The 15948-nt window shown below is 43.5% G+C and overlaps 1 protein-coding gene across 1 annotated transcript in view; it reads left to right on the plus strand.

Annotated features, from left to right (window-relative positions):
• Window positions 1-15948, plus strand: part of EVA1A (eva-1 homolog A, regulator of programmed cell death) — a 204516-nt gene that overhangs the window by 177317 nt on the left and 11251 nt on the right. The window contains exon 6 of the mRNA XM_066180019.1: window positions 14170-14334. Coding sequence (XP_066036116.1) covers window positions 14170-14334 — 165 coding nt within the window. The remainder of the gene's footprint in view (window positions 1-14169; window positions 14335-15948) is intronic.

Genomic DNA, 15948 nt, shown 5'->3' on the forward strand with positions numbered 1-15948 from the left:
TTTACAATGATGAAGCTGGTGAAGGGTCTAGAAAACATCTTACAAGGAGTGCCTGAGGGAGCTGGGGGTGTTTAGTGTGAAGGCTCAGAGTGGACCTCACTACCCTCTACAACTTCCTGAAAGGAGCTTGTATCCACGTGAGGGCCAGTCTTTTCTATCATGTCTCAAGTGAAAGAATGAGAAGAAATGGCCTTCAGTTGCACCAGGGGAGGTTCAGATTAGATATTAGAAAAAAAAAAGAAATTCACTGAAAGACCAGCTGGGCATTGGAATAAGCTGCCCAGGGAGGTGGTGGAATCACTCTCTGGAAGCGTTCAAGAGGTGTCTGGATGTAGATATGTTTTAGGGGTGATTATGGTGGGGCTGGGTTGATGGTTTGACTAACTAATCTCAAAAGTCTCTTCCAATCTTGATGCTTCTGTGACTGTGGGATGATTTTAGGCACCCTTTGCTTGAAGGTCAGGGTCTGCTGATGTGGGTAGGGTCATTACTCCTGTGTGTGGGCTCCTTTTCAGGTCACAGTTTCCCTCTTCCTCCTCAACCAAGTGCTTGTTAACTTCAGAGAACTGTAGATACTGCGTATTTAGTCTCTGACCTTTCAGGAGAAGCTAACAAAGCACATCTTCAGATGACATGAAGATGCCACTGAGGAAGAATATTTTCTGCCTCTGAAGATGATCCGGGGAAATACAAAATCTGAGGGTGGACATTGTCTTCATGCTTAATGAGCAGCACTTCACTGACTGCTTGGCCTGCAGGGAAACAGGTAGGCTGGGTCTTTGAGGACAGGTACATGTCCCTGCTCATTGCAGGGGTTTGCATTAGATGACCTTTAAAGGTCCCTTCCAAACCCAAACCCTTTTATGATTATTTGAAGAGTCATCTGACCATTTGTTTCACCTCAGTCCTTTCAGTCCTGTGACAGCAGATTTACAGGGTGGTACAAGCTACATGAGGTTTGGTGCAAGACCCTGCTGTGGAAACTGCTGTGATTCCCCTTGCAAGAGCCTGGGAAACAACTGAGAGATCAGAGTTACTGCTCATATGTCCCATTAGATGCCTGAATTTGAATAGGATCCCAGCCATTTCACTCCTTTTATCAGCCTTCTGTAGGGAGACCAGCCTGAAGATGGGTTTTGATTTCCAGCTCTGTGAAACTTGGCTGCAAACTGGTACTTGTGCTCTGTGTACTCCAGAGTTTGTGTTGCTGTTGGGAAACTGGGCGGGCTGTTCCTTGCACCAGCTGCTGTACAAGCACGAAGATGCCATTTCTTCTCCATGCAGTGTTTGTAATTTGTGTGCCTCTTTCACAATGAGCCTCACTTTGAACTCTGTTTAATAGTCTTACACTTTCTATTACCTGGAACGTAACTGGAAGTGAGTTGTTTGCTCAAAGGTGAAAAAATAGCTTTGATGCAAGATTCTTTTTTAAATACAGATTTTTAAGATAGGTTCTTTATTTTTCACAGAGAGAAGTCTGAAACAGCTCAAAAGTGGAAAGCTAAGACTAAACAGAATAATGATCCAGTTCTCACCCTCCACTGTAACATTGATTTTAATGGAACAGTAGAGATCTAAACAAGGCAGTGATGTAACAGATTTGTACAGTGGACTTGCTGCAGTTCTTGCTGAACTGGGAGAAAGTTAGGAGGGAGGTTTACCTGAGTATAAATGAGATTAATCTCCAGTCTTATTCCACTGAAACAGCCAATGCTTTGATCTTTGTTCAATTGTTTGTTGAATTCTCCCTGTGCCCAGGAGTTATGGGCATGAATCACAGCCTTCTCTTGCCAAGCTGAGGTCAGTTTTAATACTTTAATACTTGATATATCTCCTATCAGCAGTCTGCATCTGGCAGTCAACAAGTTAACAACTTTTTTTCTCCTCTAGCTGTTATGATCCCATGCAGTTATTAGAGTTAAGGCAATTAGGGTGGATTACTTCAGATTTTAGGTAACGTGGATGGTTATTGGAATTGCAATTAATAACATCTTATTACCGTAACTGAGGCAGGTTGTGAGGTAGATTTTATCCTGGGCAGCTGCATTGATAGGGATTAATTTTCCTTTGGTAGCTCCAATTTGTGATCTGAGCAAATCCAGCAGCATGTGTCTTTACAGAGATGGGCAGTGGCACCCTTGGTGTGAGGTTTAGTCATCCCAGCATGGGACAGAACTACTTTGAAGGACTGTATTTATGAGTTTTTCTGTTTTTTACAGGGTATCATAAACCATCCGTGTCTATCCCCCCATCCAGGAAATTTGTTTGTTAGAGGTCTACTTGTTCAAAAGGTGTTCACAGCCTCCTTGTGCTGGATTAATCCTTTAATCTGATGATAAGGTATCGGGCCTGGTGGGCTCAAGATATCCAGTGGAGGGAACAAATACTGCAGTACACAGCATTATATTCCACTTGAAGGAAGTGGCACCTTAAACTGAGTGCATGCCAGATAAAGGCTCTGCTCTGGGTTCAAGTTGCTAGCTGCAAAGGTATGTGTTAATGTCTTCATGTTTTTTTAGGAGTCCCAAAAAGGAAGCCTAAAAATAGAGGTCCTACAGTATGGAGTTCCTTGGCTGTGAGTTAGCAACCTGCATTTCCTTTGGAATATGTGATAAGAAACACTTTCAAACACATGGCAGGATAAGATGTGTCTCCATTTACACGTTTTAACTGATTGAATTCAGCAATTTTGAAAGGGGAGCAATGCCAGTGGATCAGCCTTGCTACCCAAACAGGCAGAAACTGGTCTGTGCTTAGGAAAGGCCACCAGAAGAGCATTGCTGACCTTCCCAGAATGATCCCCTGGGGCTTGGCTGGGGTGGCAGCCTGGTGAATCAAGTATTGCAAGTAGTCAGGGTCTTCAGAGACCTGCCAGCCTGTTGGAGAGGTCTCAAGGGAGCCCCAGGTAGTCCTGGAATAATTTCTGTACTAATTGGTGGGTAGGATTTGATTCAGGATTGTTTACTTCTGTTAACTTTGGAATAAATGAGAGAAGCTTTTTGCCCAGCAATGTCCTACACCTGAATGTATATCCATACATGTGCAAGCTTGCAGCTCAGTCTTGCAAAGCTTTATGTGCGCTAATGCAGGTATTTAACTGAAGGGTTAAACTGAGGGGCTAGTCAGCTTATCTGTATAACTGATGCAGGGGCAAATTAACCACCTCCCACCCCAGTAAAGTGCCTTTGATTAGGTGGCATGAATCCAGATATCATCTGAGACATTCAAATAAATGAATCTTAATAACGTGGGGAGAGTGGAACAGACTGGTGCGCATGAAGTGTCCCTGCTGAACATTTCATGAAGCCAAATAGAAACAAACACTTAGCTTTAAAAATCCTTGTGTTCTCTTAAAAAAAAAAAAAAAAATCACTCTTAAGTACTGGAAAGCTGCCACAAGAATCCAGCACTGAGTATTCCCACAGTTTCTTCCCAGTGCTCCCAGACTGTAGCTGCAGGGCAAGTTGCGGAAGAGCGTGGGGTAGGTGCTCAGGAACATCCTCACTGGGCTATAACAAAACCCTGGCATTGTTTTCCATGGTGTGTGTCTGCTTTTATGTGGCGTCAGGAAAGTGACTGTAATTTGCTCTTTCACAAAACTGGCAGTTACTCACAGTAGCAATTGTAGTAAGATTTGGGCTTGCAGTCCTTACTGCTCCCTCGGGGTGTGCATGGAGGCAAGATGATGCACGCTACGTGTTTTTCTACCAGAAAAATAAATAAAATAAGATACATAAACCATGCGAAGAACTTTTCACAGTCTCTGAGCCAGATTATTTAAAGCTGATGCTGTGTGTTAGAGACATTCTGCCTGTAAATGTACTTCTTTGAAAAAACAGGGGAGTTTAATACTCATAATTAAAAAACATCTATAGGATTTTTCCTCAAACTTTCCAGTGTGCTCAGGAAATCTCGGCCCCAAAGGAAGATGTCTCACAAGTTATGACCATGTGAATGGAAGGGTTTATATTGAAAACAGTCTTGCCACTTTGTTCACAGATCCTTGGATTTCAGGTTTGTTAGTGTAGCCTGGCTTCTGTAAGCCAAGTGCTGAACCACTGAGGAGCCAGTGATCCCCACACTGAGTTTTGGGTCTCAAACTAAACTGTGTTTTTGTTCAGTAAATACTGATCTGCGTTCATCTGTGTATAATTGAAGGGCATTTAGCACTCTAGCTGCCTTACAGTTTTGTTCACTCCTAATCTTTATTCCAATGCAACTGAGGTAACCTTTCCCTGTGCAGGGTTTCAAGTTTAGGCATCTCCTGAGACCCTGGGAATTGCCACATTAAGTCAAACATGTGACCAGAAAAAGTCTGCCTTTAATGGCAGAGGTTACCAGCTGCTTTCTGATGACACTCCTCATCTTCTGCTATCAGGACACTTCTATCTTTTTGGGAAAAACTTCTAGCCCTTTGCATAGTTCTCTGCTGTTTGATTGCAGAGAGGAAAAGCAGGTGAACTGATAAAGAACTAGCACACACTTCTGGATAAATAGCACTTGGATAAAAAGAAAATATTTTTGTACAGAGCATAGTTTTGCTGCCGTAATTACAAACACTTTAATTAGGCAAGGAGAGCAGATGGGAAGAGTCTCCAAGCTGTGCCTGCCAACAGACACTGAGACAAAACATGGGGGAGCATCCAGAGAAATGCTGGTTGTGGTTTCTCTTTGAATTAGGTTTTTTTCTGGATTGCTCTTCTGGTGTCTCAGAGGTCGTCAGTGGTCAGACTACAGGGTGGGTGACGTTGCTTCAGAGATAGGCACAGAAAATCCCCTAAGTATCTATCTTGGTCAGTAGTCTTGGAGGAGAAATTATATTCCTAACTCTTGGGATATAATGATTGGATCATATCAGGCTAGTTGTTGGCTCAGATGCTGAAGCATGAGGCTTCTTACTCTTTATAGAAATATCTGAGCAGTGCAGTGTAGCTGTTATTTTCCCTGGTACCTTCCTTTCCTGCCTGGGCTTCTGCTTCCCTGCCATTCCTGTCCTTTGTTTGGTGGAGGCTGGCATGGCTTCCCATAAACTCTAGAGGTTTCAGGACCTCTGGCCATTTACTCCATCCCTTTCTACCTACTTTATCTTGGATATCCTTGCCCTGGCTCTCATTTAAGTGTCTCACAGTGATAGATAATGCTCACCCAAACACTTTGGGTACACAGTCATGAAGATCTGCAAGGGCCACTTTCCCTGACAGTGTTTGTATATATCTTTCACTGAAATTTAAGGGAGTATCTTTTGGCCCAGGTTTACAGAATTGGTTGCTGTGACTCAGCTGATTCCTGATAACTTTCAAGACTGGAACCCCTTGGGTACATGCTGGCATCCTGAGCAAAGAGACTCTCCCTTTCTGGTGAGCAATTCCTTGCATGAGCAATGCCCTGACTCTGGATCAGCCACACTTGAGCACACAACACTCACTGCTCAGTCAGCATCCTCCTGGGAGCCACATATCCTTTCCTGAAAAATAGATAAGCAGCACAAAAGAATTTCTGCCAAGCCCTATAGTCTAAATGTCAAAACAGTTCTGTATTGTAAGAGTAATCACAGTACTCTGGGTTGGAAGGGACCCACAAGGATCACCAAGTCCAGCTCTTAAGAGAATGGCACAACCTTGGCATTCCTAGCACCAGGCTTTGACCAACTGAGCCACAGTCTTGCAGTGTTAAATGTTTGACAAAAATGAGTGGAGGTGATGAGAAGAAAATAGGAGTTGTGTCAAAGTCCGAAAATTAGTGTAACTCTACTTTGATCCAAAGTGGAGTGGACATATTCAGAGCATTGCATAAAATTCCAATTTGTAATAAGTCTCTCTGAAGAAACCAACAAACAAGTGTTCCTTAAATGCCTAAGAAAGAGCCAGGGCTGGTTTGCAAAGTACCAGTGAAAGTATGTGACAAATGGAGCCCAAACAGGGGAAATAGGGAAGACTGGCTCAATGAGCCTGTCTTCCTTGTTGATCTGAATCTTCTGGGCCTGGTGGAGATGAGATGCAGCCATGTACCAGCAAGGTCCTACAGCTACAGGTGGCAAAGGTCCCATGGTGGGATGTAGCTGAGTATGCTGGAATTTGGACAAGAATCAGCTTGAGTCTCATCCTCCTCAAGATGCCTTATCTTGTGAAAATGCAGAACTCTCCTGATTTTGGGAGCAGGCAGAAATTTATCAGATGAAAGTAACTCTTTGTAACTCTAAAGGTATCTCTTGCAAGGCTTTCTTCCTTTTGATCCATTTTTCTTTCCAAATAGAACATGTAGGGAGCAGACTGGTGCATTCGATGCTTTCCCCTGTGCCCTTTGGAGACCAAAAGCCACATCAAGCAGGAGATTTATGAGTTGCTGGCAATAGATGCTTCATATTCTGTTATTACATTTCAGATGATGAAAGAAGAACAACTGACTTTCATGGCTATGAAAGCAGTAGGAAAACTGCCTGTGGATAGATCAAGCACATGCATCACGGGATAGAAATTAAGGTGTTTATAGCTTCAAATTCAGATTTGGAAAGTTCAAGATAGCAGAAAAATATCTGACTAAAAGATGTGAGGCAGTTCGTAAGATTTCAACTCAGATACACTCAGGAGAATAAATCCAAAGGTAACATTAGGATTCATTAACTATCCCTAATTAGGCTCCTAAATTTAAGTAGACAGAATCTTCCCTGGAGGCTTTCAAAGGCACCCACCTTTCCCTGTTGATGATAGAGGCAGCTTAGGAACATAGCTTATTTAAGGAGGACTTCTTCCTTAGGTACCTACAGGGCAGGCATGTGTTGAGTTCCCAGATTAGGTGAATTGGATCTTCTAATGAGGTTATTGCATTTCTGGGCAGTCAGAAATCAGAGGAGTCAGGGAAAAGTGTTCTGTTGCCCTGTGCAGGAGGAGGAGAGCCTGGGAGGGCATGGTGCTGCTGTTTGTCTTTTCCCGTGGAGTCTCAGTTGGAGGTGCAGCGTTTCCTAAATCTCCTTCATCTCCCAAAGCCTCTCACATCACTGGGCCTTTTACCTGCAAGAGATTTCACTGGGAGGAACGGTGAGACCGAGCTAATTTGTGTTCCGTGGGCTTTGTTTCTAGACTGGAATTGCTTCTACTTCTGAAATCACTTCTCTGATTGCAGCTGCATGAGGAAAGGATAAGCATGTCCTCTTCTGTGGAGGCCAAACAAGAGAAAGGGTTGTCTGTATGATATTTATATTCTTATTGCACAACACTTCTGTAGTCAGCTGCTGCCAGGAGATACAATAAAAGGCAAAGCATCTGGGCTGTCTCAGGAAGAGTCTTGGCAGAGTGATCTGAAAGTTTTTATGGGTTGTGTCAGACATCCCAGCTTGTACCACTTCCCACCACCCCCAAATCTCCATCAGAACAGATTCCTGCTTTGGGCAGAGTCTGGAGGGAGGGCCCTGGTGCAGGCTGTGGGCTTTGGGAGGTGTAGGTGGCTTTGGTTGTGACAGGACTCTTTTCCCAGACAGTCTTGCTTGCTTTCTGCATGGTGCTTGGAAGTGGCCTTACTGTAATTGGCATGAGTCACTTCCTTGTTATTGGTGGTTTGGAACACCATGCATGGAAAACACGCCTGCAGCAGTCTGAGGAACTCCCTCTTGCTCTTGGGCTTTGCATTCAGTTTCAGGATTGCAGCCTATATCCATGCTGGGTGAAAAAATGCTTTTTTCAAAATAACTGAAGAGGATGGAAGCTGAGGTCTGGATCACTTGAATTTGTTAAATCTCTGATCTGGTATTTGGGGGTTTTTTTGTGAGAGTGAAGGTTTTTCATGGCAGTTTGTTGGTCAAATCCCAACTTTCAGACTTATGGTCTGTTGCAGAAAGTCCCTTCGTGTCTCCTGTTGTCTCCTGGGACAATTAATATTTCCTGTTTAAATGGTATTGCATCTTCAGTCTAAATAAGATGTATGATGGTATGACATGCCTTTGCAGCCAAGGTACAGAGCTGATGTCAAGTGCACTCAGCCTTTTCCAAGGCTCATGGAGACATTTGAGAGCTGTAGCATCTGATGATCTCCTCTCATGAAGTGATTATACTTCTATCTGAGCAAAAATCCCCTGTCAGAATGTCTGGTGGCAGGGCAGGGCTTGAAGATAGGCTTTGGCTATCTGACACAACACACGTGATCATGAGAAAAGGCAAAACCTCTTTCTATGTGAGGCCCTGAGCTAGATGGGGCATGGATAGCTGGAAAAGGTTTCAACTTGTTCCTTGGCCATGTCTGAGACCCTTGGGATAAGGCCAAGGGGGTAGGGTGTGCCTCAATTTACTTTTGTTAACGAAATTATCATCTTCCACCCCCGTGTTTCCAGCTACACAGTGGTGTTACTGTTGTCACCAGGTGCAGAGCCTTCTTTTGTATGGGATTTTTTCCTTCTTTCTCTCTGCCTGTACTGTGATATTTTGTGGTCTGGCACAGCCAAAATCCATTATTTTAATAGGTATTGTTGACTGACTGCTTAGTGAATTAAGGTTTTACTGCACAAAACCCGCTTTTAGTTCTGCTGTTTGAGAGAGCTGTATACAAGAGGGCCATGTACAAGCCAAGTTGCTTTGTTGTAACAACTTGGAATTATGAATAATCCTATTTCAGGATGAATGCTGTGCATTTTCATGTCTCAAACAATCTTTCAGAGATGCTACCTCTAGAAACATGCAGGAGTTTATACTGGGTGTTTACTCACAGGAGGATTTTTTTATTATTATTATCATTATTTTAAAAATATGTTGAGCCCCAACAGTTCTTGGCCTCAACCTGCCCAGATAAAAGGCTTGGTTGTAATTTTCCTTGGTGAGGGAGTCAAGTTTTTGTTCAATTGCACTCTGCTTCAAGCATGCTCAGGAGGGTTTGCTGAAGATCCTGCTTTAATTGTGCTGAGCTTTGGGAGCAAACCTTATGGGCTGGAAATGCACAGGAGAACATAGAGCAGAGGACTGGAGAATGACAAGCCCCTTGTCTGTATGTTTTTGACACTGGGCTTTCATTGATCCCCTTCAGCTGACTGATGTTTATATCCAGTGAAGATGGAGATCAGGGGATAATTGCTTCCTGGGAGTGGAAGTCCTTAAGCATGTTTCGGACAGAGCAAGCATCAGAAAACACCAAATGATCAAATTAGCAAAGAGAGGGAATGGTTTGAGTGCAAGGCTGAGCTTGTTTCCTTTCTTTGGTGCAGACTCCCTCTGTGAAATTGGACAAATCATTTTTATATTTAAACACTTCCAAAACTGTGTCCCTGAGCCAATTCCCTGTCCATAAAATATGGGAGCTATAGCATCAAATGTTTTGATTAGGGGAATAATATATGTGCTTAAATTGAAACACTCAGCAACCTTGGAAAATAGTTACACAGAAAGAGCAGTATACCTCTGAAAATGATATACTGTGGCAATTGGTTGAACCCCCAGGACTGAAGTGTTTATAACCAGAGAGATCAACATAGGAAACACAGCGAATTATCTCATTATGGTCTTTTCATACCTGAAGAGGGCCTACAAGAAACCTGAGGAGGAACATGGACATGTAATGACAGGCCAAGGAGGAATGGCTTTAAACTGGAAAAGGGCAGGTTTCGATTGGGTATTACGAAGAAATTCTTGACTGTGAGGGAGGTGAGGCCCTGGCACAGGTTGCCCAGTGATGCTTCAGCCCTGGAAGTGTCCAAGGCCAGGCTGGATGGGCTTGGAGAAACCTGGTCTGGTGGAAGGTGTCCCTGCCCACGGCAGGGGAGTTGGAACAAGATAATCTTTAAAGTCCCTCCCAACCCAAACCAGTCTGGGATTCTTTGCCCTTAATGAACAGAGGCGAGGTATTGACTGGCCTTTTCCATCTCTTAGCGCTGCAATTCTGAATGTTGCTGCTTGTAGACACAGTAACTTTTTCTTTACATGAGCCTGAGTTTTCTGGCCACACAAGAAACTGCTTGTGTGAAAATTCCACAAGAAGGCGTCTCCACCAAGTACAAATGAGGATACTGTCAGCAGCGCCAGCATGTGCCTTTTCACACTGTCCTGCTGCCTGCTCACACTGACTCTGATGGATCTGCTCTGCCCATGAGAGCACACTCTGGCTTTGATTTTCTTTCACCTCTGTTTCTGCAGTGGGGGGAGCCTGCCAGGCAGTGGAAGAGAGGTTTTGTTGTGAGATTGGTGCCATTAGTTCATTGCAAATGGGTAATGCAGCTCTTGGGTTGGTAACTGGTATAAATTATTGCTAGCATGATGTTGATTCAGACAGATGAGCAGTGGGAGCTGGGATGGCTTTTAAAGCAGACACAGAGGGATTATGTAAAGACTTGAAAGGCTGTAATGGCAGAGGAATGAACCTGCTGATCCAAAAGCTCCCTTGCATATTTATAACTTAGAACCAACTTCTGCAGATACCTTCATGGAGTGTCACAGCGATGGTGGCAGTTTGTCTCCAGATCAAGTCCTGGCCGACATGAAATCCATGTGGTGATGTTTGAGTTGAACCCCAGGATGAGTGTCTGAGCAGGGCCTGCCATCTGAAAAGTTACATCTCTGCCTGTGCTTCCCAGATGCACAGCCCAAGTTGCTGTGGAATTTTATCCTTTGGATAAACATCCACATCTCAATGTTGACTGCTACCCCCTGAGAGACTGCAAGTCCCTAGAGGCCCCCAGAGCAACTCATTTCCTCTCTTCCAGATGATCCCAGCTCATTTCTCATGTGCATTTTTAGGTGCAGGGCTCCCGACATTGAGGTGTATTAACACTTTGATTGAAGCTGTTTCTTCCCCTCTTGTCCACATCCATCATTCATTCTGCTGACTGAGTTGCTTTAATTTCTCTGCTCAGTTGCATGGACAAGTGCCAACCCTATCCTGCTAGGATTTCTATGCTTAATACTGTGATAAGACTAAAATCCTCAGCACTTTTTTTCTGGTGGTTTTAATAATAAATAACTTTCCTTGACACTTTGCTTCAACTCATGCCATGCATAGTGTCAGATGCACTCCTCTCTGGAGAATTTAAGGAGGGCATTTCAAAGGAGCCAGATGTTTAATCTTTCTTGTGGAGTTGGCTGCCACACAGGAGCTAACTGGAAATTGTGAGGTATTTTACACTTGAGAAAGGCTTTCTATTTCACAGTCTTTCTAAATCAAAGCTGTGTATCAGCTGAGCATCATATAAACTAGAAAAAGAGCAGACTTGCTGTGTGCCGTCTCTCTGTGTACTCTTTGCAAAGATGGGCCTTTCCTGGCAAAATGTACTTCAGATGTTCATGGAGTCCACAGAGAAAAATGATACCTTGAAATGGAAAACTCCAAGCTTATGTGCTGTAGACACCCTGTGCTGCACTAAGTTGCTTCCAGAGTTTTAAAGGGATCTAGTGAAGTGAAGAAAGCTGAAGTGAAGAAAAGCACCTCTTGGAATTTTTGAAAGTACCAAGGCGTGTGCTAACCATAGATGTTCAGCACATGCTTGCTTTTGGAAATCTGTCCTCACAGCCACCTCTGTTTTAAGGCACCAAATGACTACTTGATAATGTTCTCACTTCCTCAGCCATCCCAAAGAGATAACACCACAGCCCTACTCCATAAGGTGCTGGAACAATAATACTCTCAATCAATGCTTCTCCTTGAATACTTCTCCATCTCTACTCTTCCTTGGGATGCTGTTGACCAGTTGCAATGATTTAGCAATGTTTTGCTTTACCTGACTCCTCCCCTGGTCCTGTGGGTGGCTTTCAAGTGGTGGTGGCACAGATGCCAAGATAGAAAAGCCATATCTCAGTTCTCTGGGTGTGCTTAGGAAATGATGGTGTTTCTTTCCCCTACTTCACTTAAATGTCTAAGTGTTGAGTACTATCCTTTTTCTAAGAAAAATGTAGGTCCACCCAGCCTGTCTTGTGCCCTGGTGATGGTCATGAATGCTGAGAGGTAAAGGAGATGTCTATGAAGAAGAGTAAGTTTGAAACAGGAAAGCCTTTTGCTTCGTTTTCTTCATCGGATGCCTGTTGACAGGTTACTGGGATGCGGTCTGGGTGAAAAGTGTATAAAGGAAAATATACCATGTATTTTAAATGTTTATCAGGTTCTCAGTCTGAGATACAGCAATAGGACTCCTTATTTTTGGAGGGTGCTGAGCCCTATGCCCTCTGCATCCTTTTGGGTGCCTCAAATTGGGCACCCAGAACTGCAGTTCTCCCTGGCTGTGGTTTGCAGAATAATCTCTGTTCTACCCACCTCCTCTCCAGACTTTCTGATATTTCCCTGGCAGAGGTATCCCCCTCATTCCTGTCTGGTTCCTACCAGGAGATGTGTTTTTTCGCTGCCTTCCAACTGTTGCCAATTCAGATTTCACTAGAAACCTCTGTGCCAGCTCTTTGATATTCAGGAGCTGTGGGGTTTTCTGTCTGTTTCCTGACCTAACATGACTCTACTAATAATGCAAAAACTTCAGTGCTGATGTCCTGGCAGCCTAATACAGGAGGTCAGTCTGTAAATCTAGTTACAATTTTCTTTGCCTCAGCAAAGACAGTAAGTCAAACATAATGTAAACAAAGTGGTTGGATCACTTCACCCACCAGTAATGTGGTGGGTGATGCAGGCAAATTTAATGGATGCGATTAAATCTCCTGTTCCAGTCTGGCAGCTGATTAGCTGCAGGGGGCAGGCAGGAATTTCCTTTCTGATCCAGAGTTGCCCTCTTTCCAAGTCCTCCTTCAAGCTTCTGCCAAGCATCTCAAAGTGCTTTGCATTTTTAATTGCACTTCTTCACGCCCCTGTGAAGGGTGGAGATGAGAGATAGCATGATCCCAAGTGGAGCCCTGGGGAAACCGAGGCACTGGGAGGTGGCAGCCTGCTTGGAATGAGAGAGGAAGGTGGTCTTAGACTTGGAGAAAGGAGAAATGGGCATCCCAAAAGTCTACTGAACTTGTGCCTAGTGCTCAACAGTCTGTGTCTTAAGCACACTAAAGTCTTGGTTGTCTGCTATGCATTAATGTACAGTCACTGACAGGAAAAATAAATCTTTCTCCTGTGGAGATTTTAATTTATTTTTGTCTTTCATCTCTCGATTCCTCTGCTTTCTGAAGAGAATGACCTGTATATATGTTTCTTCTCTTTGTATGGAGAAGCACTTTGCTCTGAAATAGCCTCAGGTGTTGGCTCTGGCTGAGGGAGAGAACTGGTTCAGCTCCAGAGATGACTCCATTCTTTGTCCCTACAGGGGAAATTAGTGAATTTACTGTGTGGATTCACCTTCAGTGGGTGTACACTGAGGTAGCTACACCAGCTTTGATTTCTTTACCTGGTTGTACAGCTGAAGAACTGGCCTTGTCAGGAGGAGAAAACACTCCTTTTATTAGGGCATCCTTTGATCCAAAGAAGAGACCAGCGACATCCAAAAAGTCTGTCACATATTAACCCATCATTTCACCTGCATATTGCTCATGCTGTGGCTGACAAAACAGAGAGCAGTAGGGATTAGCTAAGTCTTCCTGTTCCTCAGGAGGGTGAGAATGGAGAATGGGCCTTTCCCATCCTACAGCCTAAAACTCAATGGGAACAGTGTATTTTGGAGCTCACAGGGTGGGGAGGGTTTCTTATAGCAGGAATTTATTTTTGTGGTGGATTTAGGATTTATGATTTCACGTGAAAAGCATAATCTAGAGCCTGGTTTTGTGAATCTGGAGTGGAAAGAAACTTCTGCTGTTCAGTCTTGAGCCAGCAGCTTGATGGCTGGAGAGAGGCAGGACTTCAGCTATAGCTATAGCCCCCAATCCTATGGGGCATCCTGTCCAGCCTGCTGTCATGGTAGGAGCAGAGAGCTCTAACTGAGTTCTCTGAAGCCTAGAGCTGAGGCCAAAGCCTGGCTTACTAAGCTCTATTTCAGTTTCTGAGATGAGTGTCTAAACAGAACATCTGAATCTGATCCTTAGCCTAATCTCAAGGCTTAATAGTAAATAAACAGTATCTTAATCACTTTATGGTTTCCAGCATTCTCCTGTTGATTGTCTCTGTGCTGGCATTTGGAGAGCATTCATCACAGTGGAGAATGAGTGTCTGTTTGGGCTGCACATGGTATAATTAACTATCAGCTGAGCCCGTAGCCTGATGTGACAATTCTTGTTCTGACCAGCTGAAATAACTCTAACAACTGCTCTAACAACTGTGCTCTTCTTGCTCCTCTTTCAGTTCCCAAGAAGCTTCTGCATGAAACTCAGGCAAGACCTACCAATCAACAAGGGTATCAGAAGCCACATTTCCCTCTGCAACCAAGAGTGTTTGACCCCAATGTCATAGGGGACGGCGTGTTCCTTTCAGATGTCTCTCCTTCCAACATAGAGCGAGGTCTTCCAGGTAGCTATGACCATTGTGATGTTGGCCCAAACCTAATGGTGTTGTGGTAACTGTTCCTTTCCATCTCCCCTTCCCTGGATTTCTGTACTGCTCCTAAATCCCATCCACATCACAGCCAGAAAGGGCTGTGACAGCTTCAAGATGTGACCACCGATGGGCTAAAGTGAATTGTCAAACTGTTCAAGGAACACCGGGTTTCTTGGAATAGCAGTCATGGCCATGCATGTCCAAACTCATCACAGAAATACTTTCCAGACCTGTCTAGTGGCAAAGGAAAAAAAAAAAAACAGAGCAGAGACAGTAGATCTGCCTCATGGGACAGAGAAGTTTTTTAACTGAGCTTTGAAATACGATGCTATTTTCATAAAAAGCAAAGTGAAGAGATTTGAATGAAGTCAGATCTTAGCCATCTCTAGGGATAGGTGAGTAGGAGGAAGGGGTGGTGTATGAATAAAGGAAAAGCACAGGTGAGCACGTGTTGGGTTCCTCAGTGGTTTAGTGTTGTTTCCCAATATGCAGGAGATGGTTTATGACACTACCGAAAATCCCAGTCTGTGCTCCCAGAGATTCAGCTCCAGGGTGGGTATGGGCAGAGCTTGTCTCTGTCTACACTCCTGGCAAAGTTAATTAATCCACAGCTTGGATAGGCAATTCACAAATAAATAAGAACTGGCAGTAACAGCTTTGCCAGTTTGGAGGCCTTACTGAAAACTGTCAAGGAAAAGAGTTTTAAGTTAGCCTCAAATAAATATTGTGATCTTGGAGATCCTTTTAAGCAAGGAAGAATATCCTGAACCCATTTCCACTCATCTAAACATTTTACTTCTGCAAATGACACCTTTTGTTTAGTTTTCACATAGTTTATTCATTCTCTTTCAAAATATGCACCACTTTTCAAACAAAGATGTCATTTAGAAATTAAAACCTAGAAGAATGTTTCAAAAATAACATAATACTTAGAAATTTCTGCAATCTCCCTTCCTGTTTTATTTATTTTATTAAAACTATTTGCTAACGTCAGCCTGGTATCATGAATAACCTTTCCTGTGCTTATACTGTAATGTTGGGCAAATTTACTGCTGGCTGAAAGAATTTTGTTCAGCTTTGCTGTAAACTCACAGAGAAACCGTTCAAGTGACTGGCAGCAGCTAAGAAATGGTGGTGAGGAGAAAACTAGTAGTAGTGAGCTGGTTAGACATTGACAAATCTTCAAAGCCAGCAAGGAAGAAAGGGACTATCTTTCCTGAAAGGAAATGGCAGACCAGGGAACCACACAGTGCGGCCACACATGGCCCTTGTGAAACTGTGTGTGTTTGTTTTTTTCCCTCCTGCATAAGTCCAGTAATTTTCTGTCATCCGTGTCTGTGCTTGTACAATCCTGCCAATGATAAAACCAGTTCTGTGGTTTTGTGGTGCTCTTTGCTGGAGTTTAGTGTATGCAGGCCAGTATTCATTTAAAAACATGTTTGATTGCATCTGTTCATTTGACAAGTTCTAAGTGGAAAAAAAAAAAAAAAGATTCTTCTTACATCTCAAATCTCGAGATGAGTTATCCCTTACTCTGTGTCCTGAAGCTGTGAACAGGTGAACTGTTGTTGCACATGGTTTACAAGG

This window comes from Chamaea fasciata, unplaced genomic scaffold, assembly GCF_029207755.1.
Source record: "Chamaea fasciata isolate MVZ Bird 193981 ecotype frontalis unplaced genomic scaffold, bChaFas1.0.hap1 SCAF_3, whole genome shotgun sequence".
In the NCBI taxonomy this organism is placed as follows: domain Eukaryota; kingdom Metazoa; phylum Chordata; class Aves; order Passeriformes; family Sylviidae; genus Chamaea; species Chamaea fasciata.